Source organism: Ambystoma mexicanum, chromosome 9 (genome assembly GCF_040938575.1).
Source record: "Ambystoma mexicanum isolate Mex_15411 chromosome 9, UKY_AmexF1_1, whole genome shotgun sequence".
Classification (NCBI taxonomy): domain Eukaryota; kingdom Metazoa; phylum Chordata; class Amphibia; order Caudata; family Ambystomatidae; genus Ambystoma; species Ambystoma mexicanum.
In genome coordinates, this window is record NC_090931.1 from 260761575 (window position 1) to 260787998 (window position 26424).

The 26424-nt window shown below is 45.3% G+C and overlaps 1 protein-coding gene across 4 annotated transcripts in view; it reads left to right on the forward strand.

Moving 5' to 3' along the window:
- Positions 1-26424, forward strand: part of SGSM2 (small G protein signaling modulator 2) — a 1574436-nt gene that overhangs the window by 1448978 nt on the left and 99034 nt on the right. For all 4 annotated transcript variants that reach the window (XM_069614582.1, XM_069614584.1, XM_069614583.1 and 1 more), the window contains 2 exons: positions 4977-5059; positions 24976-25085. In XM_069614582.1, the coding sequence (XP_069470683.1) occupies positions 4977-5059; positions 24976-25085 (193 nt within the window). The remainder of the gene's footprint in view (positions 1-4976; positions 5060-24975; positions 25086-26424) is intronic.

Sequence of the window (26424 nt, forward strand, 5' to 3'; positions counted from 1 at the left end):
CATAGCGTTGGATTTCAAGTCTTAGTCGTCGTCATTGCTCCGCCCCTCTTTCTTGTCTCAGGGGGTGACATACTATTGAGAGAAATCACTACTTATCCCTGCCTCTTCCTCATCTCAGTTTCCTGGTACATTACTTCTTTGAACAAATTGGGGAATGCCTGAAGTAGGTCTGGCGAATGGTTAGGGGAAAGTGTCAGAGTAGGCCAGCAGGGCCTCAGGAAAGGATGGAATATCCCTCAAAAGGAAGGGGACTACATAACCTCCTCAAATGATGTTGTGTCCTCCCCCTGAGGGTCACCTACCCACATATAGCCACCCACAGGGTCAGGATCAGGTAGCGGGTGCCGTCCCCTGGCCACATGAGGAGAAGTTACCCCTGGGAAAGATGTGATGACATCATCATATTCATCACAATTCCTAGTTGTTGGTCCAATTCTTCAACCAATTGTTTTCCTGGCATCACTGAGGTTCTGGGAGTCATGAGGTTTACTTATTGCAGACACCATAGACTTCTGTTCGAAGGGATCAGGGATGTAGTTATTTCTCCCTGCATGCGGGATGCAGCAACATTGTGTGTAGTCATTTATTGAATGGTAGAAATAGGATAATGCTCAGTAACAGTCACCTGTGGTATAGTAGATATTGTGATTGCCCATTCCAAGATACCTGTCAATACCTTTGACATTTGCTTGACTGATTGGTAATTTCACACCAGTGTGGGGACTGTCCACTTCTTTCCAGACATGTCATTTTCCAGCACTGTAACAGGCTGCCAGCTGAAAGGAAGGCTCATTAGAACTCTTAGGTCTGCTCCCTTCCATGTGTGCAATTGACCCCCTTGTCACTTGCTCCTCTTTGGAGTTGCCTTAGAAGTCTGGCCATAAAGGTTTTCCAGCTGTTCTTTACCTAGCTGGCGCTTTTTCCACCCGAAAGCTGTCTCACTCCTGGGCCATTCAACATATCTCTAGTGCTAGTTACACAGGTGGCACAGAGGCATCAAGCAATGGGTCGCCTATCTCTCTTTATCAAGAAAGACAGGGGCGCTCTTGGATGACCCACACCCAACAATAGCAAAGTAATAGGCCTGAGAAGATTGCAGCAATAAAGCACGTGACACTAAAATGAAATGCAATACTTAATTTAAAAAACAGGTTTTGTATTGTCAAAATAATTAAAGCAATACTTCATTGTATTTCAGACGGTCACACTGCAAACCTAACTCTTGTAGTATCACAATCACGAAAAGCAGTTATTAGAGATCAATGAAAATAGATGCAGCTGCCCAGGCTTCTACACCACACTTAATCATTAATGGCATACTCATACTTTCTGTTGCACTGCAACCACTGGAACAGCATTTCATGTGGATTGTGGGCATTGGCAATCCGAACACTGAGCAAAGTACTTGGAAATTGAAGATTTCACAGCCTTCTGGCTGTAGCATAACTTCTAAACAAATCATGACATTTTTTAACATGAGCTGCTTCAAGCAATATATTCTAGATTATCCGTACACATGTGTAACCCATCATAGATGGTATTTTCTGTACAGAGGGATTGTCTCCACAAATTGGAAGAAGAACTTCATAGTCTAATTGAAAAGTATTACGTTTAGATATTATGTACTGCAAAACTTTATAGAATAACAAATTCAAAGAGGAAAGTTCAGAAAATGTCCACATTTAACAAACAAAGTAAACAAGCAAATCAAACTCCCGTTTATAAATATAGTCATCAGTCAGTGCCTCTCCCCCTTAAGGTTTACTTTCTTGGTGCTGAACACAGAGTCACTCACTGTCTCCGGGTTTTTGAGGACCCTGCACTTCTTTTTTGGCTGAGATGTCTTTCTTGTCAAGATGCTATTTGCTGCTTCCCATACTTGATATTTTGGTACCGCCACAGGTGGGTGTTGAGTCATCAGGAGAGAGAAGTTATCCACTTTGTTAGAATCCTGGATAGGATTGATTGTGCTAATTGGATTGCTAAGGTGTACCCCTTCTCCAGCAGTTGGAGAGTGTTTTGTTTAACCAGGCTCTCCCAAATCAGGAGTCTTAGCAGAAGTCCAGCTCCAGGCCACCCCTCTCTCCCTTCTACTCCCTTCTCTTCCTTCCTCTTCTGATTATCTCTTCCATCTGCTTCTGGTTGTCTTGCCTTCTGATCTTCTTGATATTCTGCAGTGCACTAATCCCGCCCTCCTCCTCCTCCACTCAACTCTACTTTCACCTTCGCCTTTTCTCTCTTCTTGCCTCTTCTCAACTCCTCTTGTGTTACCTCCTCTTTCCTCCCATTTCCCTGTCTCTCTCTCTCTCTCTCTCTCTTTCTCTCTCTCTATTCCCTCCTCCTCGCTGCCACTCTCACACACTCCAATGACTCCATCCACTTCCAATCCTGACTCCCACATCACTGGTAACGCTCTGCCCCCTTTAATATTGGCAGGGGTTGGCCTATTGAATGGATAATTGACTTTTTACTTTCAGCTGGAGGTTTGCTTCAGACGAGCTCTCATGCTATGACTTTAGGGAATTACTCAATCTCCAGCTACGTTCCAGTTGCTTGAATTAATTTGTCCAGGAGCCAGGGCTTCATTAAGGCCGGCTGCCATGTTGGCATTGTTTGTTTGCAGTTTGCGACCAGCGATGAACAGCAGAGGCTCATGCTCTAGCAAGTGAACAGTGTAAGTCCTGAAGTCCTCTTAAGCTAGGAAAAGCCTTAACAGCCCCAGTTCTCCATTTTAATTGTCTGCCATATGCGAGAACAGCATCTGCAATTGACATCTTTTCTCAAACCAGCTGGTAATGTTTACAGTCCTTGAGTCTTGGGCTTCCGCGAAGGTGTACATGCCTGGCGATGTAAATAGCAATCAAAGTTGCAAAATAGAGTTCTATTTATTCAATGCTCACATCTCTTTGACTATAACAGATGCTAAATGGGGGTCACTGGCCTGCTAATGGGGCTTCTACTATAATAATCAGGATCCCACGCTTACTCTGACTTACAAGGGGCATCCAGTCTGCAGGTAGGGACTTCCAAATGATAAAGGCACAGATGAGCTAAGACACAAAAGGCTGGGAATGGACTGGAGAGTCTGCAGAATACACCATTTGCCTCCCTTAGGGCCTACTTCAACGATCGGGTAGTGGCCCTCAGTCCCCATGGTTACCCCGGTCCCATTCAATAGCTTAGACATGGGACATTGTCACAGTTGATTGACAATGGGAATTCTAGACTGAGTGGCAACACTATCTCTCTAGACTAGGGGGTGGGTAAGCCTTTCACATGCGAGAAGCAGGAAATGTAAGGAGGATGGGTTGACCCCCAATATGCATCTTAGCTTGGCTGCTAGCAATTTTAGCATGGGCAACCAAGAAAACCTCATCCACAATTAAATCACTTCTGAAACATCCACTCCCTACTTCATTATTTCTTTCAAACCTATCAAAATGAGATAAATCAAGGTAAAGGCATAAAGAAGCCCTTTGAGCCACTGAAGTAACATTGCCACCATTCTGAAGCAAACTAATCCAGGAACCACTTGAATTATCATTAGTACAAGCAGAGTTAAGACGGGAATCCCCCATTCTTGCATAGCTCTGAGAACACCATTTCTGGTGTTGAGAAATTGAGGTAACTCTGACCAACTGAGGCAAGAACCTAGGCCTAGACCCCCTTTCTCTTCCGAATGTGTTATCTGCATACATTAACACAGCTACCCCTCTCAACTCCTCATGTATGGCAGCAGAGCCAATATGGTCACTTCCAGCACCTGTCGGCCAGGAAACATTGTTGCCTATGCCAAAGACCATCAGCCCCAAGGAGTGGTGAATTCTAGAGTTGCCGCACCCCGCAAATATTGTTTGCATCTCCAGATTCCCCTGTTCAACCAACATTGCAATTCTTTGAAAATGTAAGGCATCACTAGTATACAGTTTTGAAAACATGAGACAATGGACTCCAGTTAGCCAGAAGGTATCTCATTAGCATCTACAATGTGCCAAAAATGGATGCCATTGGAGGAAAATGTGTAAAAATAGTAAAAACACAAAATACATAATTTGAATAATAAAAATTAATGAGTGTTATATCAACAGAAATAAGACATATTTCCCAGTGGTATGTTTGTTAATAGTAATTCCAAAGATAATGTCAGTTACAACAGGAGAAAGACATAAGTAACTTTATTCTTATGTATTTACACATATTTTGATTATGACAAATATGTTTTAAAACCATTACTACACAGTAGTAATGGAGAAAATATGTTATGGCTAATTGCATTTGTAAATGTTATTGTGTATTCTTTTGGTCAGTATATAATAGTTATCCTTACTTTACAAGAATACAAATAATGTTAAACTGTATTGTACAAAATTAACCATTGTCACTTTTAGGTTAATTAGCTCATTTAGGGTAATAGTGTAGGCAGTCCCTGAACATGCGGTATGATTTCTATAGCTTGTGAGTTCAGCTTTCACGACAAATATGTCATTTAAATGAGATATATGCCAACTATATATGGCATATTACATTTATATGTTGTATATTGCATATGTTTCAAATGCGAAATATTTGTAATATGCAACATATAAATGCAAGCTTCATAAATGTATCCAACACGTATATGGGATAGTTCATTGTTTACCAGTCTCTTGCTTGCATGTGCTATTTAGGAAAGCTGTGCACTGTTCCCTGTTAAAGTAGAAGCATTGCACCATTATTCCCCGCACCTGTACTCTGTAATGTCAGCATTAAAATATAAAGTTACCAAATCCTTGCATCCCCACCCTGTCCAGCGAAGAGCCCCAGTAGCAATCTATAACCTGGAAATCTGCACCCAAAAAATAAAAAAAAACTTCAATTAACATTGTTACTGTGGAAGTGAGTAACTTATTTATCATCAGTGTGATATCCAGGACCTCTAATTTCCTACAATAAACACTTTCTTTTTATCTATTGTCTTTATCTGCTTTCTTATACAGCTATGTTTGGGAACATTTAGAAGTTGGATATGTACAAGGAATGTGTGACCTTCTGGCACCACTGATGGTTGTTCTGGACAACGGTAGGTGGATATTCATCTGCATTTTAAATGTAGCAGTTGTATTAACTATAGATGTTTCACTTAGTCACAACCATTAGTTGATTTGTAAAGTCACTGAGCCTGATTCACAAAGATGTTCACTGGACCAAATGAGGAGATGCCTTTGAGCATCTATTTGCTTCTGCTCCCTAATACCTACTTCTCAAAGCCTTATACTGGGCACTTCAGAGATTCTCTTGAGCAGATATTTGTGAATCTCAGTTGTATGTGAGAATCTCAAAGATCCTTCAAGCATGTCCAGATTTGCCCCAGTGTCAGGCTTTTTGAACCAGGTATAAGCTAGCAGGTGGTAACCTGAAATGCTCAGAGGCATCTAAAGACACTCCAGGAATCTCCAGATTTGCTCCAGTTTCAGGCTTTGTGACCCAAGTTTAAGCTAGCAGGTGGTAACCTGAAATGCTCAGAGGCATCTAAAGACTCTCCGGAAATCCCCGGATTTGCTCCAGTTTTAGATTTTGTTAAGCAAGTTTAAGCTAGCAGGTATAAATCTGAAATGCTCACAGGCATCTGAACATACCCCAGGAATCTCAAGATTTGCTCGGATTGTAGGCTTTGTGATATTTTCCCTGGCATCTCCTCAATTGCTCCAGTGCAACACTTTGTGAATCAAGTCTATTGCTTGTGTTGCAGAAGAAATACTGTATGATATACCAAGAATAGTATCTTGTCCACAGGGGCCAGTTACATGTCTTGAGGTACGGTTAAGTGGTTCATATATCTCAAAGTAACTCTTTGCTGCTTACAGTGCAATATTTGGTCTAGCACATTATGGCATGACAGAGCAACCTCTGACCCAACAGATCTGAAAATGCAAAGCTGCAGTAAATACATGTATTACTCCCAATGAACCTGAAACGATGATATTGGCATTCCAAGGTTGTGCTGCCAAAGAAATGATTACCATATTGAAGTTGTCATTAGGTAGAGCTCTGCACACACCCGCTGCAGACATGAAACTGATACAAAGGAAGATTAGGCCTACATTGCATATATAATGTTTCACGTCAATTTTCATTTATTATCACCAGTTAGAGTTGCTTAGGTATTAGTTACCCATGAAGCTGGTTTATGATTTACCATCACTCAATTTCACTTACATTATGTCATGCCATGCCATGCATTTGTTTGGTCAATAACACAATGTTTCAGGTCATGTTATGGGTGTACCCATAAGGGCTTTTGTCTATTAATGTATGGCTTCAGGTAACTTTGATAAAACAGTTGTACCTGTTTTCCATTTGCCTTCATGTGATAAGTGGGAGACGTGGAAAGTAGAGGGGATGGGAAACAGATGGGAAGGGGTAGTTACTTCAAGTGAAGTTTACTTGCAAGTAGGTGTCAGACCAAATCTTTATTTTAAATACTTTATTCAGGCTTCTGCAAAATGTTAGAAGGTCCTCCTATGTTTAGGGTTCGGGGAATAGGGTTTTCCACAACAGTAGACTTGCATGGCTAAGGATTCAACCCTGCCTTTCACTGTTTCTAAGCACACCAGTTCTTGTGGTAAGGTGGTCAAGAGCCTGTTTCTAAAAATTACCAGATGGTGGTCTCTGTCGACTCTGTGCATAATCTTCTAGGTGTCATTGTATTGCTAGTCAATGATTGTTTTGAGATTGTACTTGAAGTGATCCGATGATCACAGGCTGGGAACTGGGCATGCTGCAAATTCATCTATGTTTTACATTTTGTATTGGCTTTAGAGAAAATGCTGCAAAGATCTGATCACAGTAGCCTTTTTATGGGGAAGTTAGGCCACCTTATTTGTGCTCACACAGTGGCACACACCCTTTTTCCTGGGATTTCCTCCTCATCTCCAAGTGATCCCAGTGGCTGTTCCACAGTTCCACTTCCTATGTGAGTCTTCAGGTAGCTTCATTTCTCTGCAGCATCTGATGTCGGTATGGGTCTCTGTGTCATTGCCACTGCTACTGATTCTATGTCTTCCACTGGCCAGCGTTCCTGCCACTCACCTCTCCTCAGTGAGCTCCATTCTCTTGCTTCTCCAAATCGCCCCAGCAGGTTGCAGGTCTCTGGCCTGCCCTGGGTTTCCCTCTCACTAGTTTCTACTCCTCTTCCTTTTTCCTGGGGTACTGCAGGACCTGTATAAAAGACTCAACTCTCAAGTGGTCATTTTCCAGAAATTCATAATTTAATGGCAGGAATCCGTTGCGTTTACACTCTAACGTAGATGGCTCCCCTTTGCCATGTTTCCGTTATTTTTCACTGCAGGGTTGTGATGACTCCTGCAGAGTCATCACTAAACCCCAGCCTAAAGTCTCCTTCCATCTGACCAGGGTACCTGATCCCAACCCTGGGGATGGTAACATGAGGGAGGACACATGTGAGGAGACGGCTGTCAAGGGGAAGTGGTGACTCTGCTAGGCGAGACGCGGTATTAATCTTCTTTTGAGGATGAGATTCCCATAATACCCAAATACCTAATGGTATGCTGTCAATGTACAATTCCCTCTCCTAAGATTATCCAAAGCGCAGATGATAAAAAGTCTTCTAAACAGCATAAAGTTAGTACATTGGAGGTTCAGGAAGTAAATATGACAACTTCATATTGTTATGATTCTGCCTTATGTAGAGATTCTAAACACCAGGGTAAATCACAACCTCTTTTACAACCTCCCATAAACTTAATAACTCTCAGTTCACAAATCAGTTAAAGTAAACTAAAAATATAAAGACCAAAAACATTATGGACTTCAGAACCCATAATGCCTGTGGTACTGAGACGAAGAAGAGGAATTCAGAGTTAATGAAGAACATGAAATATAATGAGCGATCTGGTTGTAATGTGAAGCAACTGAGCAGGAGCGTTAAATTCATTAGTGAGTTTCAGGTGAAAGAAGGAGACGCTGGTGGAGTAGCAGTGGCAGCATCAGGACTAAATGTGGGATACACTATGGAAGCAGGAGAAGCATCAGCTGAGGCTGGTGGGGGGGAGAATTTGTGGCCGTGCAGAGAAAGCACAGCTGGAAGTGGAAAAGGGGAAAGCTACACCATGTGGGAGATGAGCTCCCAACATACTGCGAACCGCTATGGAAAGGAAGCAGAAACGGAGACCTCACAGAGGTGTCAGAGCTCCAGAGAAGGACTGCGCTCACTGCAGCAGTCATACCGGAGCTGACAGCCGGGCAGACATACCTGAGGAGCTCCGCTGTTGTACCCGTGAGTGAACAGGAGATGCAAGGAAAGAACAGTGTGTTGGTCGGAGATGCCAAGTGACCCTGGGGTGCTCCGACTAAGACATTTAAAAGGAACTTATGATTTTGAACACTGAACAAATTAAATAAGGCAGCTAGGGTTCAGTTCCTCTTATATGGAAAACCAATTAAGGGACATTCGTAACCCAAATTGCCAGAAATCAAGAGGCTGCAGATAAGTGATACAAAAACAGCAGGGGTGCAACTCTCCTTATATGGGACACCAATTAGGGAAAGTTTGTAACCTGCATTGCCAGAAGCCAAGAGACCACAGCAGAGTGATAAGGAGGAGGCAAAGGTGCAACTCTCCTTTTAAGGGATACCAATTAGGGGATGATTGTAACCCGCATTGCCAGCAGCCAAGAGGTCACAAAAATAGCACAAGGGCTACAGGAGCACCACTCTCCTTATATGAGCTGTCAATGGGGAGGTATCTGTAACCTGCATTGCCAACAGCGAAAAGGCTATAGGATAAATAATTTTCTTGGTTTATGAACATGTGTTTCGAGGGAGAGACATTTAATTTGCTAAGCAGTAGACTGTGGAAAATACCAGTTGTTTTGATTTCTAACCAAATATTTGGAAAGATACCTTTACTTTGCCAAGTGGAAGGATACGGTGAATGGAAAATACTTTTTGTGCTACATTGAACAGAGCTATGTTATTGCCCAGAACATTTTTGAGTCCAAACTTTGCTCAAGGTACTACTGAATTGATCCAGGGGAAGGGAGTTCAACCCTGGTCACAAGGACTACTTTATTAAACCTTTGCGTTTGAATTGGTATATTGTTTTGTTAAACTGAAGACAGACAAACATTACTTGTATCATTTTTTGTGTATATTAGTGTGATAGCCAGAGACCTTTTGGACACTAGGGGCCTCCTTATGAGAATCGCGTTAAAACACAGTCATTATCGGCATTGTGGTAGTAGCGCATCCGTGTACGCTCAACGCTACAAATAGCGGCTGATTACGAGAGCGCGAGCATGCGCAAACCCCCATGCTGGTAATGGCTGCACTGCCATGCCGTTAAAGACCCCCCAACCCCCGATAGCGGCATCACGGAACCTGTTGATACCGCCTCCGTCCAGGAGCAACCCCTTAATAACGGACCCGGCAATACCATCTTGTAAATACCGGGTTCGTAATACCGGACCCGGAAGTAACGTCATTGTGCCGGAACGGCAAATGCAGCGGCGTCCATCTTAAAAAACACAATCCATCGCAATCCTCTGAACACAGCACTGGTACTGAGTTGAGAGCAGGCCGAATCACCAGAAAATGTCCAAGGCTACTAGGAAATCCACCCCCCGCCTGCAAAAGAAGAGGTTCTCAGATGAAGAGCTAAATATGTTAGCTGACAGGCTGGTTGCCCATGCAGATGAAGTCTTTGCAACTGACTAAAGCGCCCAGCCCAACTGCGGAAAAAGGAAATCTAGGAGGAGGTGGCGAGGAAGGTCACTGCGGTTGGCCTCACCACCCGCACAGTGAATGACGTAAAAAAAAGGTGGGACGATCTATGTCTCCACGTTCGCAACATCCTGTCTGCCAACAGCAGGGAGGGCCTGGCAACAGGCGGTGGGGACCACTCTCCCACAAAACTGACAAGGTGGGAGGAGACTTGTAGCACCACCATCAGCATGGAGTCGATAGAGGGATTCGGAGACGTGGAGTTGGGGGTGTCGTCATCGGCAGATGGAGGTGAGTGTCCCCACAAACCACAGAGAACCAAAGCATGACATGGTACAACTAATGTGAAAGTGAACCAAGGTAATGCATGGCCCATCATACACACATCAACAGATCCATTTCCAGATGGTGGCCCAAACACTGGCACATTGATATGCATGCTGCATGCCAATCCCATTACCAATAGACACCCAACACACTGCAAAACATCACATGTCACACATCACGCAAACCGCAATACAACGGTAGTCCACATAGCACACATCAGTGCAAAAAGGAGAGTACACAACGTATGCCAATATGACCCCCCCTATTGCAAGCACCCTGTGCGTCACACCTACAAGTATGCAATGCATCAAATGTGAACAATTGAACAAGACCAATGTATGCATCATGCAGGTAACATCATCACTGATGCCCTGCCTCTCTTAGTCCCCCACAGGCACAGATGCTGACAGTGAAGGTCAGGAGGCTGCCACCCAGGCCACCACATACTCCAAGGGATCCAGGCCCAGCCAAGAAGGCACAAGACCATCTACCTCCAGGGCAACATCAATGCCCAGACAGCCACACAGGGCAGCACCAGCAATACAGGGCAGGCCACTGGAGAAGCAAAAAACAACCGAGGCACCACCCGACGACGCAGCCACACCAGAGTTGTCCACTGTTGTCAAAGCTGAAGCGGATGGCACACAGTCTGCTGCCACCAGCTCAATTGGGGAGGTAGCTGCCTCAGCCCCCCTTAGCGATGTAGAGGGCCACGTTGAAGAACTATCTGACATGGATGGCAACCTCCATGGGGAATGTGCACATACCCCGAGACCCCAGCCCACCCCAGGCCACCCCCCAGCACACCCTCCTGCACACTACAGAGGGCACCCCAGTCAGCCCGAATCAACACCTGTCCAGAGTACTGGGGAGTCCACATCCTTGGTCCCCATCAGAGGACAGCCCTGCATTGGGACACCCTCCAACTGCCCCCTCCACCTCCACAGCCACCGGTGACATGGAGGCCCACATGACGAGGATGGAGGCCCACCAGGATCGGATGATAGAGCTGGTCAGGCAATACTTAGCGGAGGGAGAATAGACCCGCCGGGAAATTCACGATGCCAATGCTGCAAACATCCTTGCCATGAACAATAACACAATGGTGTTACACGACAGTCTAGGAGCAGGGACCGAGGTCCTGGGCAGGATTGTCGAACAACTGCAGCAGCAACAACCTGCACTGACGGATGCACAGGCAGCCACCTCTACCCCATCCAGCACACCTGCCAGCTTGGCTCAAACAAGCCCTGTGCGCTTGACCAGGTGCAGCGCACGCCACACAGACATGCAGCTCCAGAACAAAAAAGGGGCCGCTACTAGCAGAGCCACCCTGCATGTGCTGACTGCATCTTGAGGAAAACCATGATTAGCACATCATGTGTGGGATGTCAACGGGGGAGGGGGTATGGGGTGTTGGGAGTGTTGGGGAGACGGGGTGTGGGGTGTTGTGGCTGTTGGGGGAGGGGGGAGGGTGTGTGTGAGGTGGAGGGTTCATCCACAATGATGTTTAATTTTCAATACACCCGTTGTGTGCAAAATCATATCATGACTGGAAATTGTTCATTTCGTATTTGTTTATTCAATTTATGACAGTGCACAGTGCCCAACTCCCCACACACCCTGTGTCCACATGCACATGATCCCAGTGCCCAGTGTAGTACTAACACAGAACCATCAGCATCCCAGTGTTTCAGAAGAAATGGTCAATCGCTGATTGGTGCACAGCACAGCCATCTTGCATCGCAAACTGGCAGGGGTGCTAAAGCCAACTTTAGTGTCAGCGAGCTCCTGGGCAGTCTGTTGTAGGGATATGTGGTTGCTTGCGTGCTTCAGGAGGGCATCCAGCACTTGGGTCAGCATGCGTGAAAAGAAAGGTTGTGATATGCCATGCAGCTGGCCCGCTGTGTGCTGGTAGGTGCCTGTGGCCAGGAAGTGGTGTTCAGACACTACGTTCAGGAGAGGGGGGATGGCAGTGCGAATTTCAATCAGGCTGATGGTGTCGTCATGTATCATGTCCACAATGGTGGTGATGATGTCCCGGTCCAGCCGGTACAGGGTGTGGATCTGCACAGGGGTTAAGTTGTAAGGACTGGCTCTGATGCGAGGGATTGGTGGCTGCCTACGTGGTACCACTGCCTGCACTGGTAGAACTTGCTGGGCCTGTCTCACCCTCCTTCTCCTCCTGCATCTCCTCTGTGGTGCCTGTTGTTGTTGTTGCTGGTGTAGCAATACATGCATGTCCTCCAGCCCCAAGATTGCAACAGCAAGTGGGATCATTTTGGTGTAGGAAGGGGTGTGGTGTGTGGGTGTGCTCCTTTTGTGCTGGGACAGGCTCCATTGCCTCCACCTGTTGTGATTGTGTGCACCTGTGGCAGTTGGGCACACAGCAGGTTGCTATTTACGGGTGACCCGCGATGCCTGTAATACCGTCATCGTGCTGACCCTATTTACTGCCTTCGGGATGCCGGTAGGTGCATGCCCGCGTCTTGTGATGTCCTCCTGTTAGTGGCATCCCGGTATTGCCGCCACAAAGGGCACGTGTACGCGCGCATGCCAGTAAGAAGGGGCACGGTACAGGCGGTGGCGGTAATGCCTGGTTTTCGGCTCATAATGGCCCGGATCGGTACTCAATGCCGGTATTACCATTCCGCCTTCCTTTTTTGCTTACCACAAATCTTGTAATGAGGCCCTAAGTTATTTTTCCTTAGTTTTAGTTTGCCAGGCAGGGCCATCCTTGTTAGGCTAGGGAAAGATAGGCATTTGTCTCACCACTTTTTATTTAATAAAATGACAATTTTTAAGAAATCTATACCTTTGTGTCCGTCTTATAATTCTGACCACTCACACGGGTGCGCATTTAAAGGGCAAAAGGCGATGTACAAGTGTGTACACCGCCATTTCCCCTTCACATTTGCACTCCGCAGTGCAAAGTGATGAAACGCTGCCTGGCATTCCGGCATGCCAAGCAGCGTTTACTTTTGTTTCTGAGCCCTGATTGTCATGTTCGTATGGTAAGCCGTTCTCACAAATGAAATTAAATACAAATTATACAACAATCAATTAGGCAGTATGCGCTGGCCTTTGTAATGAAATAAGATTTTGGATAATTGGCAATTGGATTAGTGAATCTGATTCAGCTAAATAGGGAAAATCCAATATGAGTTTATTTGTGATTATATATTCCATGTGCCATATGACAGGTGATATACATCCTATATTCCGCACATCACGAAGTGCCAAAAAGAGCCAACATAAAACAATTGGGGCACCTGAATATATTTCACTCATACACAGGTTTTATCAATGCACTGGCTCATTGACATTATTCATATTAGTGTTTGTGTACATTCAAATCTCAATAGGTAAATTAATTTTTATATACCAACAATATTTGAATATCAGCATAGAATTGTTGTCAAATGAATTTCTGCTTCGGTCGAATTCACAAATTGTATCAATGGGCCCCTATATTGTGCACTGTATGGGATTAGCTGCCAAATTAGATAGACCTTTCAATCACGTCACGCAACAATAGAACATGAGCGCCTCAGTGTTTCCTCCACTAACACAGAGGCCACTTCACAACAATGGAGCTCACTTTGAGATTGCCGAAATGGAAATATAATGTGTAAGCCTTGTGTAAGGCTTTTACACTTAATTTCTGTTATGGCAAATTTTCCTTGATTTGTATGGCAGAGAGAAGGGGTGGAACGTAACTTACATTTCCGTCGTTTCCATCATCTCCGCCATACAAATAGAATTTCATTCCAGCAAAAAATTCTGGGGATTCCTATAGAGCAGTGGTCTTCAAACGTTTTTGGCCTGGGCCCCCCTTGAGCAAAATGTGGGCAGGCTGGGCCCCCCCCAATATGCCAAATGGACAGTATGTATTGCGTGCCGTCACCACACCCTAATCCCAGTATAGTCCATGGGCTCCCCCACCTGCTCCCATCACAGTCCCTGGGCTCCCTCATCCAACTCCTACCCAGTCCCTAGGCTCTTCCCACCCCATCACACACCCTGGGCTCTCCCCACCCTGCTCCCACTATTATTCAATGGTTCCCGCCCATCCTTCTCCCACCACAGTCCCTGGGCTCTCCCCATCCCGTTCCAAACACAGTCCGAGGACCAGTGGCGGCTGGTGTATTTTTGTAGTGGAGGGGCATAATTATTTCCCCAAAAATGGCATAGCAACTGAGCGCAGTGAGGGAGCACGAACCAATCAAGAGGAGTTCGGGGTGTTTCCCCCCGTGATTTTCTTTAACTAATGGGTTAAAATGTTGCATTGTAGAGCATACTTTAAAAATAAAATGGGTAAATAGCCAAATAGTTTGCAATTGGTGCTGGAGGTCCCAGGAGGCAGGCATGTCATTTTTTACTGGACATCTATAATAGATGCCCAGTAAAAAGATACCATCCCTGTACCCTGGGCCCCACTGGGCCTAACACAATCAACATGATTATGTGTGAATGCAAGGCGTTGGGGTGCCAAGGGGAAAGCATGGTATTTTTGACTGGACATCTATGATTGAAATCCAGTAAAAAAAATACCATCCCTGTCCCCTGGGCTCCACAGCGCCACAGAAGGAGAGCTGATTTTGGCAGGTGGGTAGGGGGATTGTGCAACAAAGGCATTTAGGCATATTTAAAATGCCTTTGTTGTACAACCCTTCGTCCACCCTCTATTCACCACTTGCCAAAATCAGCTCAACAGACCAAAACCAACTAACACACATTCACACAACAATCACTCTATCATTCATACTAGGATCCATCACCATACACTCACTCATAATAAAAACATACACGCATCCATACGCATGTTTAAATAAAAACAAATAAACATAAATGTACCTTCTGCATTGGCCTGCGTGTGGGTGCTGAAGCGCCCTGCTCTAGGCTTCTCTGTCCCTATGTGCGAGGAGGCGCAGGAGCTCCTCCTCCCACATACAGACATTCAGTGCCCCAGCCAGCATTTCCAATGAGCTATGCAATGCTGGCGAAACAAAACGCCCCAGCCTTGCATGGTTTAGTGAGCATGTGCGGCTGGGGAACTGAAGTGAACTGTCAAAGGGAAATAGTGTTTCCCTTTGACAGTTCAGCCAGCCCAGGAGCACTCCCTCAGCTGGAAAAATCAGCAGAGGGAATGTTCATTGTTTCACTGGGATGGCTCCTTAGCTCCTCCATAATGGGTGAGTGGGCCACTGGGTGGGCACCCCCTCGCCATTATGGATGAGCCGCCAGGCACGGACTGGCCTATAGGGCAATGCCTGTACCAAAAATGCAAAATGCTAGTGTGTGCCAGTGAAATTGGGCCACCTTTTTGGCCAATGTGGGCCAGTTTGATGAGTTACCTCACTATGCAGTTAATAATTTTGACCATTGTTGCTGAATAAATATTCTTTAAATATCACAGTTTACTTACATTTTAACACAAAGCACCCCCTCGGGTACTGTGACTAAAGGAGTGATTATCCATTTACAACTGTGGGCCACTTTTTCATTGGTGCCTGAGAAAGTTTCATGCTTCAGCCCGACCATGTTAGCCGCCCCTGGCTATTTTTCCAATTTATTTTACATTTCATGCTGGGCTGTCACAGCCTCCCAGGGATGCAGACGCAGCCCTACAGTTTGAATATCGCTGCTATAGAGTCTGCTTGCTTTTTGCACTGGAAAAAACTAGGCAGACTCTATAGGAATCCATTGTTTACACTTCCTGCCATGCCTACATGGCAGGTGCCAATTACTCAGTTTGCACTAAAGGAGTGCAAAAGGTGCATGCCACCTTTTTGCCCTCCCCTTTTGCACTCTGCCATGCAAATGAGAAAGATTTGGCAGCTGGGATCCGTTTGCCTGAAAGTGTGTTTGTAATGGGTCCCGCTGTCAAATTTCAGGGACTTCGATTTTGTGCCCCAATGTATTCATTTCCCATACAAATGTAACAGTTGGGATGACGCTTAAAGAATGAAGGATATCAATGGATGAGAGGGCTGTAACTTTAGAAGTTCTCTTCAATCAGAAACGCCAGTTCTGTTCTGTCCTGTTACTTCTCTGATTAGCACCACCACTTCCCTCACCCATCACCCTTCTACTTTTTAACTTAACCTCCAAAGCCCTTTGCAGCATCCACCTCTGCAAAAAAAAATATTAGTGTTTGTATGTGGCTCTTAGTTTCTAAGACACAATGACAGAAGATTCTTCACAGACACTCAACAGCTCCTTGTTTACATCCATTAATTTCCTGTGTCTTATCATGTAGCAAATAGATGAGCAAATAGAATCCTCTTATCATCAAATTACACCTCTTCTTTGACTGCCACCTCTTGGAACATACATTCTCCCTGGGTCCTAACCTGATAGAGTGAGCAACACTGTCCTGAGACCCTTCTGCCTTTGTGTGATGCTAGAAATGCATCGGAGGAATAGGGTCTCCGTATCCATGTCCTTTACTGTTTTTTATCGTGTGTTCTGTCGTGTTTTCCGTGCAGGAGTTCACGTGGGACTCCTGGTGGTGCAGCTCTCTCTCTTTTGGTTTGGTGAACAGACCCATGGGATACCCTTATGGCACCCATGGGTAGGGGTGCAACCCTGTGCCCCTAGTGTATGTTTTTGGGCACCTGTGTGTGACCCACAGAGCAGCATACGGGCTGGTGGCAGCCCCGTGCTGAAATGACTGGTGCCCTGAGCGTCCTCCATTTTGGGATGCCCAGGACCTGTCGTTGGAATCGGTAGATTCCGGATGGAGACAAAATGTCCCCATAACCTCTTGCCTTCCATCACCTGTTACCTTGATCTTCCCGAAGTCCCGGGAAACCCTGCCTCTGTCCCTTCCCTCTGACTGGCTGTTGGGTGAAAGTTCCATATATGGTAGTGTGGGGAAGTGCCGACCAGACTGGCTGGAGCCTTCTCAACGACCGTATGTTGTGGGTACGCCTGTGAGTGGGACCTGGGTGAATGGAGTGTGTGACGAATATGCATTCTATGTTGTGGATGTCTAGTATCTGGTGGTTGACACAATGGTTGAGACATCCCTGCCCGAAACCAGTATGAATGCAGCTTGGAGTGTTGAATGGCTCAGTACTTGTCCCAATACACATAATTTGTTGTGAGTGTCTGGAGAGAAGTGAATGGCCTGAATGCCCCGTGTGCCTGATTGGCTGCCTGCCTGCATGAATGACCGTAGTTGTGATTGGATGCTTGAGTGTGACCCAGCGGAATGAATGGGAGATCAACAGTATATCTGGGGACCTCTCACTGCTAGGAATCGTGTTCAGAAGCTGAAGTCCACTACGACGAGCAACTGGAGTAACTGAAGCTTGATCCTGATGCCCTGCTGGACGAGAAGAATTGTTATTGCTCTCCTTCACAATCTGAAAGCTGGTGTGCTTCAAGAACTGACCCAGATAGGACCTGGTAAGGCGCCCTCTTCCCGAGCTACGAGGGACCATCGTGCACAGCTGATCTTTGCCTAAACTCCCTGGTAGACAGACCTTCGACAGGCTGCCGACCCGATACGGGGACTGCTGCTGAACTCCAAAGAGAAGTGCCCAGACTGTTGTCCGCCACTGTCCACGACCGCCATCGCCGACTGGAGCCGCCATGCTCCCGTTTCCTAAGAACTTCATTGATCCAAGGATGCCCTCATCCGCATCGTCGCCGCTGTATCCTGCTGGAGAAGGCCTGACCGTCTACGTAACGAGGAGCATCCACCGGTGGGTTTCCCGCCACCCAAAGACCACAGAGACACCGACGACTCGACGTCCTTGCTGGGCCACTGTTCTTCAACTCTTTGCAGTCCAGAACTATCGACACCTAGGTGCGCCACACGTCTCTTCCTGGCAGGACGTTTACGCTTCCCCATCAACAAGCACCACTAGGAACGACGTGGCCACTTCACCGTCGTAGCCGACCTGTTCTCCGTCGGACGTTCGATGACCCGTGACTCCTGCCTGAAAGGGAGGACACTCAAGAAGGGTTGTCGATTTCCCCGACGAGGAACGCTGGGCTTGTATCTTTCTTCTACAGGTTGCCCAGGTGGGGGGATCTCCACACAGAACTGTAGTTAATGGTAGTGACCAGTATTCTGCCAATTGTTCTACCATCTTGCTTTCCTTCCTCTTTCTACTGCTGGTTTCCTCTTTATTCTGAACCGTGTGTCATCCTAACCGTATGCACTTTAATGAGATCTAATAACGTTAGTGGTACAACTTTAGAAACTGTGATATTTACCATTGCTGATTTTCAGAGTACAAAGTGAGTTATCGTGATATTGTATATACCTTTGAACATTAATTATATAAAGACTGTGTTGTAACCAATACAGTGTGTGGACATTCCTTTGTGGGTGCTTGGGGACTACACTGTACTTAAGAACCAGCTCGCATCAGCTCCTGAGAAGATAGGCCTTGATTGCTCGACTACGTCTACCAATACTAGAGAATCTTGGCAGGGGTCTCTATGCCTCCCCTCTACCATATAGAGAGTGGACGTGCAGACCCCCCCTCCGGTCTTTACACTTTGCACCTCTGGAAGAAAGTCTCTCTGCCCTTTCTTTCTGTATCCGGTGGGGTTCACTGTATACAAAATAGACAAGTGCACCTAGATAGTATCCATCTTCAGCTTGAGGCCATCAATTTATCCTCAAGTTTTCTAATAGTTAGGCAGATGTTTGCTACTGTAATTACCAATACCGCATGCAGAAATCAAAGTATCTTCACATAATTGAGTTTACTGCCCAAAGGGGTGTTAATACCAAAGCAAAAACGACCATCTTTTTAAATGCTGGATGCACTATTTCAAAAAATCTATAGGTATTTCACAATTTTGGGTGTAGGCAAACCATTATTTAAATCACATGAGGGTTTTGTGAGAAACCTGAGAGTATCCTCGCACCTACTCCCCTTGGATCCTCTTCTCAGGTGGCCAGAGAAAGGCCATTGCTTTTAGATCCTGACCCTGGGGGTGGAGAGGAGAGGGAGGATCACCTAAATAGAGGGTCCTTGGGGATTGGGCAAAGGATATCCGCAGGCGATACATTGTTTCCCCTTTTCCTTGTGATAACCAACCTCTCCCTGCCTTTATAAGCTACTGACATCATTTCCCTCTCATGCATACCATTCTAGTACTGGGACGAGACTGAGACGACTTGGAGTAGTGCACACTAACATGTAATTTCACCACTCTAGTACTGAGACCAGGAAGAGGCCTGCAGACTGCTGTAAGGGTCAGGGAAGTCCAGTCAGTCAACTGAGACTGGGGACTCACACCTGCAACCTGTCAAATAGTTGCAGGTGTATAAAAGGTGTATCCAACGAGAACATAGTGACCAGCAGGAGAGAAGCCGGGCTAAGCTTTGGGAGCCTGAGGGGAGAATCCTGTGCAGAAGAAGTCAGCCGCGTAGGGTCCTGCTGTCCTGCTGGGCAGCCAGGATGCCGGCAAGTATCCCAAAGGAGCTGTGGAGCCGAGGCCAGGGCAGGCCGTGAGAGGGCCACCGTCGTGAGAGTCTCACTGGTCAGATGCCCGTAGCAGGAGCTGCGGGCACAGAACAAATCCGATAGCTGCAAGCTACCGGCAGCTTCTGGGGAAACAAGCTGAGCTGCCGGCAAACCACAGAGAGTGATATTGATAGATATTGATATTTCTTTTTTTTTTGGAGTGGAGCGAAGTACAAGCAGGCCTCGCAATCCGAAGGAAACTTGTCTGTGGAGCAGCAGAAGAGAAAGTAACTGCTTGTAGGAGACACCACGGAACGGTGAGTGCACAAGAGGGAATACTCAAAACAGGGTACTCCTGGGGGCTGTTAGAAAGCAAAAGTTAATGCAGAGTGAATGAAAGATGATATGCAAAATATATTAATCCCAAAGCAACAGGTTGTGATGAATAATACGAATAAGATGAACTGGACACAGACAGACATTTAAGTTGAACTTACTGACTCAGACTATCCTTAGTTTCTTTAGGTAGGGAAATCCCACCTTAGCATAGGGCAAGTTAGGCCTTCAACCATCCTGACATTTAAGTTAATAAACCATTTTTGTTTGAACTTTGAATCTATTCCCTGTGTCTTGCTTTGTGATGCCTTCAGAGTTTCCAATTCATAATCATTCAACATTCAATGCATGTGTGTTTCCAAGAATACCATTGGAGTTAGATACCTAATGACTGATCATTACACACAGGTTAAAAACAGAAGGTATTTCTGATATGCCAGTTTTCAATGTTACTGCCTTTCCATCATAAGGATGGGATAAATATTTCATTAAATCTAAGGATGCCCATTATCTTAAAACTTAGTTCCCTACCCTACAATGAGAGCTTTGGTTGTTTCCATTGGCTTGATTCTGGCAGTCTTTTCCAGTAGCAGAGTGAAGCAGAGTGATGTTGTTAGATTTCAGGTTTTCCTATGCCTGATTGACCATGATACCCTGCTTGCTTTGCATCCATGTGAGATCTCTAGAACATAGAGACAGTATGGGCATTGTGACTCAATGGCAGGACCTTGTTTTCCTCCAGCTGACCTTATATCCTAGAATGTTATGTTTTGTACATTGAACTTGGCATATAGACTTCTGAAACAGAGATTATGAGCATTTTATCGTCCACATAGAGTATGGAATTGAGCAGCCCAAAATATATATGTGTCCTTTTAATGTAGTAAGTTTTAAGTGTGGAGGCTGCCAGCTCTACAGGGCTTTTATGAACAGGAGTGGGGAAATACATGTTGTGTTTCCCCATGTTCATTGAAGGTATCTTAGATAAACCCCTGATCATTGATTGGAGGCATGGGGTTACAGTAAAGGAACTTCACTTTCTGGAGAAAAGTAGTACCTATACTGAATTATTTTGCATTCTCATAAGCGTATACTGCCAATTCATTTTGGTAAATGCCTGCTTCTCACCCAGTGTGAGGACATTAATGTAGTGTGTTCTTTGTTGTGTCACATGATATCAAACAAGGTTTCAATAGTGTCAGAGGAATTGGCAACCTAATGCTTGTACCACACGTGAGAGTTGAATTATTTTGGGTAGCTCTGATTTGAGCGGCTCGTACCATTTGGGTAAAGGTGCGATTAGAGAAATGTAGATCTTGTAGAGTGCCATCAGGAAACTGTCTTCTCCCTGCAACGTTTTGGAAACTGTGTCTCTTATGACCTCCTTGATATATGATTCTGTTACTAGGCCTTCCAGTATCTCTTTGTTTTCCCTGTTCATTTGTGGACGTTTCACAGACACAATTAAGAGTTGTTCATCCTGCATATCATTGGAGAATGCACACTCTTCAGCTATTCCAGTTATTTCAGGTGTGCGAAACATGGAGCCATGCATGCTCCATTCTTTGTCAGCTAACAGTTGAGTTGAAAAATGCACTTCCTGGCTTTTCTAGCAATTTTCTGTAAATTCGAAATTTCATTTATGGAGATCTTTTCAAATCTTTCACTTCCAGCTGCCTTCATATACACATGAGGTATATTTCTTTTAACAACACGACTCTTTGAAAGACTGATATGTAATATATTTTCAAACATAAACTAGTCGCAGAGCAAAATAGCTTCAATGTCAACAAGCAATTTATTTTAAATATGAATTTGAAAATAATTTCACTGTAAGCAAAAACTGCTTAAAAATCATGTTTGGAGAAGTGGCATTTGTCCACTGTGAGGAACCTGAGGGCATCCTCACTCCTTCTCCCCCATGGTTCTCCTCTCAGGTGGCCAGGGAATGGCCATCGCTCTTGGATCCTGACCCTGGGCGGTGGATATGCGAGGGAGGATCACCTGGGTGGAGGGAACTAGGGGAGTGGGGAGAGGATGCCTCTGGGTGAGACATGGTATCCCCTTTACTTTGTCAAAATGAACCTTGTATTCCCCCTGCCTTCATAGGCTATTATCAGTCTTTGTCCCTTTCTTCCACCCAAAATTTCCCACAGCCATTTCACTTTAGGACTGGGACGATGAGGAAGCTACTGGGAGTTATGCACAATTCCATTCATTCACGCCACTTTGATACTGAGACGAGGAAGAGGGCTGTGGAGGAGTTCCATTGTAATAGCCAGGCGTGTCCAGCTAATAAGCAATAGGCTTAACTATGGTCAGGCAACTAACTTAAGTGAAATATTTGCACCTGCAACCATTTAACAAGTCCCATGTGTATAAAATGGGTGTCCTCCTAGCAGAGAGAGAGAAACGGCTCGAAGAGAAGGACGTGGCTTGCAGAAATGGAGCCGGCTGGAGGGGAACTGGCTGGAGGGAAGTCGTGCTTAGCAGGAGTGTGAGAAAGATGCTGGGAGCAGAGCAGGCTGTGAGAGGGTCAAGAAGCCTGCTGTCCTCCTTGCCCAGTGTCCACAGCAGGAGCTGTGGGACACCAAAGTTTCCCGATTGCCACATGCTGCTGGTAGGTTCTTCTAAGGAAGAGCAGTGCTACGTGCAGCAGAATTCGAGCCAGCCAGCGCTGCTCGCTGTAGCTCCCGTGAGGAAAAGGCAGAGTGGAAAGAAGCCGGGAAGCAGAATCAAGATGACTCCCAGAGGACCTGCAACAGACCAGTGTGTGTAAAGAAGGTAACACTCATACCAGGATGCTCCGGGGGCTGAAAACAGGCATATCTGAATGCCAAATGTACTGAAAACTATTACAATGATATAATTGGTTATTCATAACGTGCTTAATACCCAGAGGTTTCTAAGCGCGGACCCGGGGATCAAACCTGTGTTGCTCCATGTCGTCTTGCTTCCAGGGCGGGCATGTTGCCGCAGAGCTATCCTTCCGGATACAATTGCTATAGAAAACTAAATCCATTGTATTTGAATGCCAAACAAGCTGTAAAATATTATAAGTACTTTTGAGAGTTCAGCAAGCATAATTGAATACCGAAATAACTGAAAGATGTGATGAATATAATACAGCACGAGATCAAAGCAAGTGATGAGCACTTATAACTAAAGCGAGAGCAAGGTGGTGGAAAAGGGTGGACACCACGGAATGAGTTGTGTGAGATACACGTTGTGGCAAAGCCAAGAGCATGCCAAGGAGAATCTGAAATAAGTGTTGACCAATGACAAAGGCTCAGAGAGACAACCTGTGTTGGCAAATACCTGAAGAGTACAGAAGCATAAAGTGCCAAGGGTTATGGGTTACATGGCCTGTAATGGGTGGACTGTGTGGTCTGACAACTGCACCTAGACTGAGAGACCCCTACTTGAAAAGAGCCAAGGAAATCAAATGTAAAGAAGCTTGTATTTTGCCACAGTTACTTGGCAATGAGAAATACAGAAAGAGAGCAACCGTTGTGAACAATTCTAAAGTTTGTATGGTTAAGGAGATGAACTAGAACTGTCGAAAGCCAAGAGATTTGAACTGATTGTTGTTTTGAAGCTGGAAGACCTGACTTCTTGGAGAAGGGAATCCCAAGACTTTGCGAACTGTGTTTAACTCTTGGGAACGGATGCCGAGGCCTTTGTGGAACTGTTCTAAACGTGGGAAAGGGGAAGCTGAAAATCTGCCAGGATCTGGAAGAATCTTTGAACTTTATTTTGAACACCATTTCTTTTGCTGCTGACATCCCTACACATTGTATATATTTAGTTGTACACGTTTTGGGCACTGACAGATATTTAAGTTGAACCTACTGATCCAGACTATCCTTAGTTTCTTTAGGTAGGGAAATCCCACCTTAGCATAGGGCAAGGTAGGGCTTACTACATCCTGACATTTAGGTAAAATAAAACATGTATTCAGAAAGATAAATCGGTTAACTGTGTCTTAGTTCATGATGCCTTCACACCACACACAAAAAGTGTCACGTGCCGATCCATCAATCAGTGTTTGAGTCATCCAAGTTTCAGCTAGTATCATGCATCGCTCATAGTTTATCTAGGAATGTGATTTTCCTCCATATGGAGTCAATGGAGCCAATTCCAATATGTTGGCCATGGATGGTGAGTTTGTCAAATGTGAGTCTTCCTACAAGGTTATTATAATTCAGTTGTCAGTAAAAAACTACTGGCATAAAAGGCAGAGGGTTACAGAGCTCGACCAAAAAAGCTGTGACGGTAGCGGTAGGGCTGGGAAAGTTAAGGATATTGGGTTGGAAGAGTAGGGGTGTTCTGGGAGGGGAATCCTCTCACCCACCCCCCAAGTCTTTGTGCAAGTTTTAGACAGACTTGTAGTAAATCTCAAGGGCCTCTGACTTTTTAGATCGATATTTTTACATACAACCTGCAGTCGTACTTGATAGTGAGTTGTGGACTATTGTGCTAAATAGTGAGTTGTACACTAGAATTGCTATGTCATATTTATTTCCTCCCCTTGCACTCTCACTTCCAGCATTTGTTGTTCTGCGCTTAGTCTGTTCCATCTCCCCTCAATGCTGATCACCCTTCTCAGCTGCTCTGGCCTCAATTTCTGGGATTCTTGGCATATAAGATTTTTCTCTTATATTAACACAAATTCTAGTGATTCAAAGACCAAGTAAGTGAAAATGATTGTCCGTCTTACATATTAGATCAGTTTATGCTTAAGAATGCAATGTTGCAGGTCCTTCATTATGAACATTATTCCAGCCGGCAGTTTGCTATTTTTAAGAGATTATCAACTTGTATGTACATTATTCTCAGTTGGAAGTATTCTTTTACTTAGTTTTGTGACCTCTTCTCTCGCTACCCTTCTGGGTGCTTGTTTCCTTGTTTATGTAAGTGTGTGGCATCGGGTGGAAGGGTTTCGCTTTGTCTAGTGGCCGCTGCCATTGACCCAATGGACTTTAAACAAATCTATTTCTTTTAAGGACAACAGCTATCAAAATGTAAGAACATTATTTGCTGAGTTTATCACTCTCATTGTTGTGCATAAGCAGGGGGTGTCTCCAAGGTTTTGGATTTCATATGTCCTCAGCTCTACCTTCCTTGAAAGTTCTAAAATACTTTCTATCCACAGATCAGCTGGCCTATAGCTGCTTCACTCAATTAATGAAACGAATGAGCCAGAACTTTCCTAATGGGGGTGCGATGGACACACATTTTGCCAACATGCGATCACTAATCCAGGTAAGCAAGTGTTTGCATTATGATCAGGTGAAATATATCACATTATCAACTGGCAGGGGGGAGCCAGCCAGTCAGGAGGCTAGGAACGCGGGCTTGTACCACCGGTGTAAGCCCACATGCCAAACTGCCTGATGGCCGGCTCCCGCGCTGCGATTTTACCCCCTCCCCCGTCCCCTTTTTTTTATTTTTAAACTGCCCACAAAGCTTATTGAAGCTGTGGCAGCACTCACCGCTGGAGCCGCACCTCCCTCTCTGCTCAGAATGGCAGCCATGGAAAGGGATGGAGCCCCACCTTCTGTTCCCATGGCGGTCATGATGGTAAAGGTTTTTCCTTGCTGCAACGGGACGGTGCACACATCGCTTTGTAGGAAGGAAAAACATTTTTTTTAGCACCCTGTGTTGCCGCTTTGGTAACCCGAGATGCTAATGGCCTTAACAAAATGATCCAGCCTGCCGGATCGGGTGTTAACACCACAATGTATGCATTCCTCATGAACAGAATCTTGAATATGGAAAAGCCAGTGTTTATTAATTCTCCCGTGACAGTTGAACTTTAGTAACTCTTGCAAGAAATCATTGGGCCTCATTAAGAGGCTTGCAGCAGCCGTGCCTGTAATACAGGCATGGCTGCTACCGGTATTTTTTTTTTTCGGCTCCCAGAAATAGGCAATTACCAGGTCATTACGGCCTTGCCGGACCTGGTATGTACCCATTCCTGGGCGCAGGAAAAAATGTTTCCCCATTCGCAAATTTGTATAGCGCGCAAACAGCCTGTGGCATCGAGGCGCTGTTACATGTGATGAGCTTAGTTACATGAGGCATCTGAGACGTCTTTGGAGTCAATACAGATTAGCTACATAAATTATACATGTATGCAAGCAATATATGTTACAGACAGGTAATATTGAAAGCATTGTATATATGTAGCATACAGTGGTGATTAGATGAAGAGTAGCATCTTGACAGCTTTGGGGAAGGCAACGTGTGAGTTTTTGGCTCTTAGGGATGGCAGAAGGGCATTCCATTGCAGGGCTGCTAAGTAGGGGAAGGTCGCCCCTCCTGCTCTGACTCACTTGATTTTGGGAACTGTGAGCATGTTAGGGTAGGGGGCTCTGATTGGTCTTGTGGATGCAAATAAGTGAATTCTTTTTTACAGGTAAGGGGGGCAGTTTAATAGACACATTTGTGCGTCAGAGCGAGGGTCTTGAAGAGGACGCGCTCTTTAATAGGTAGACAGTGCGCCTGTTTTCCCAGACGATAGTTGTGTTCCCTTTTGGGGATGCCTAAAGCTGCACGCAGAGCGCTGTTTTGGATAATCTGCAGCTTCTCTATGTTTTTT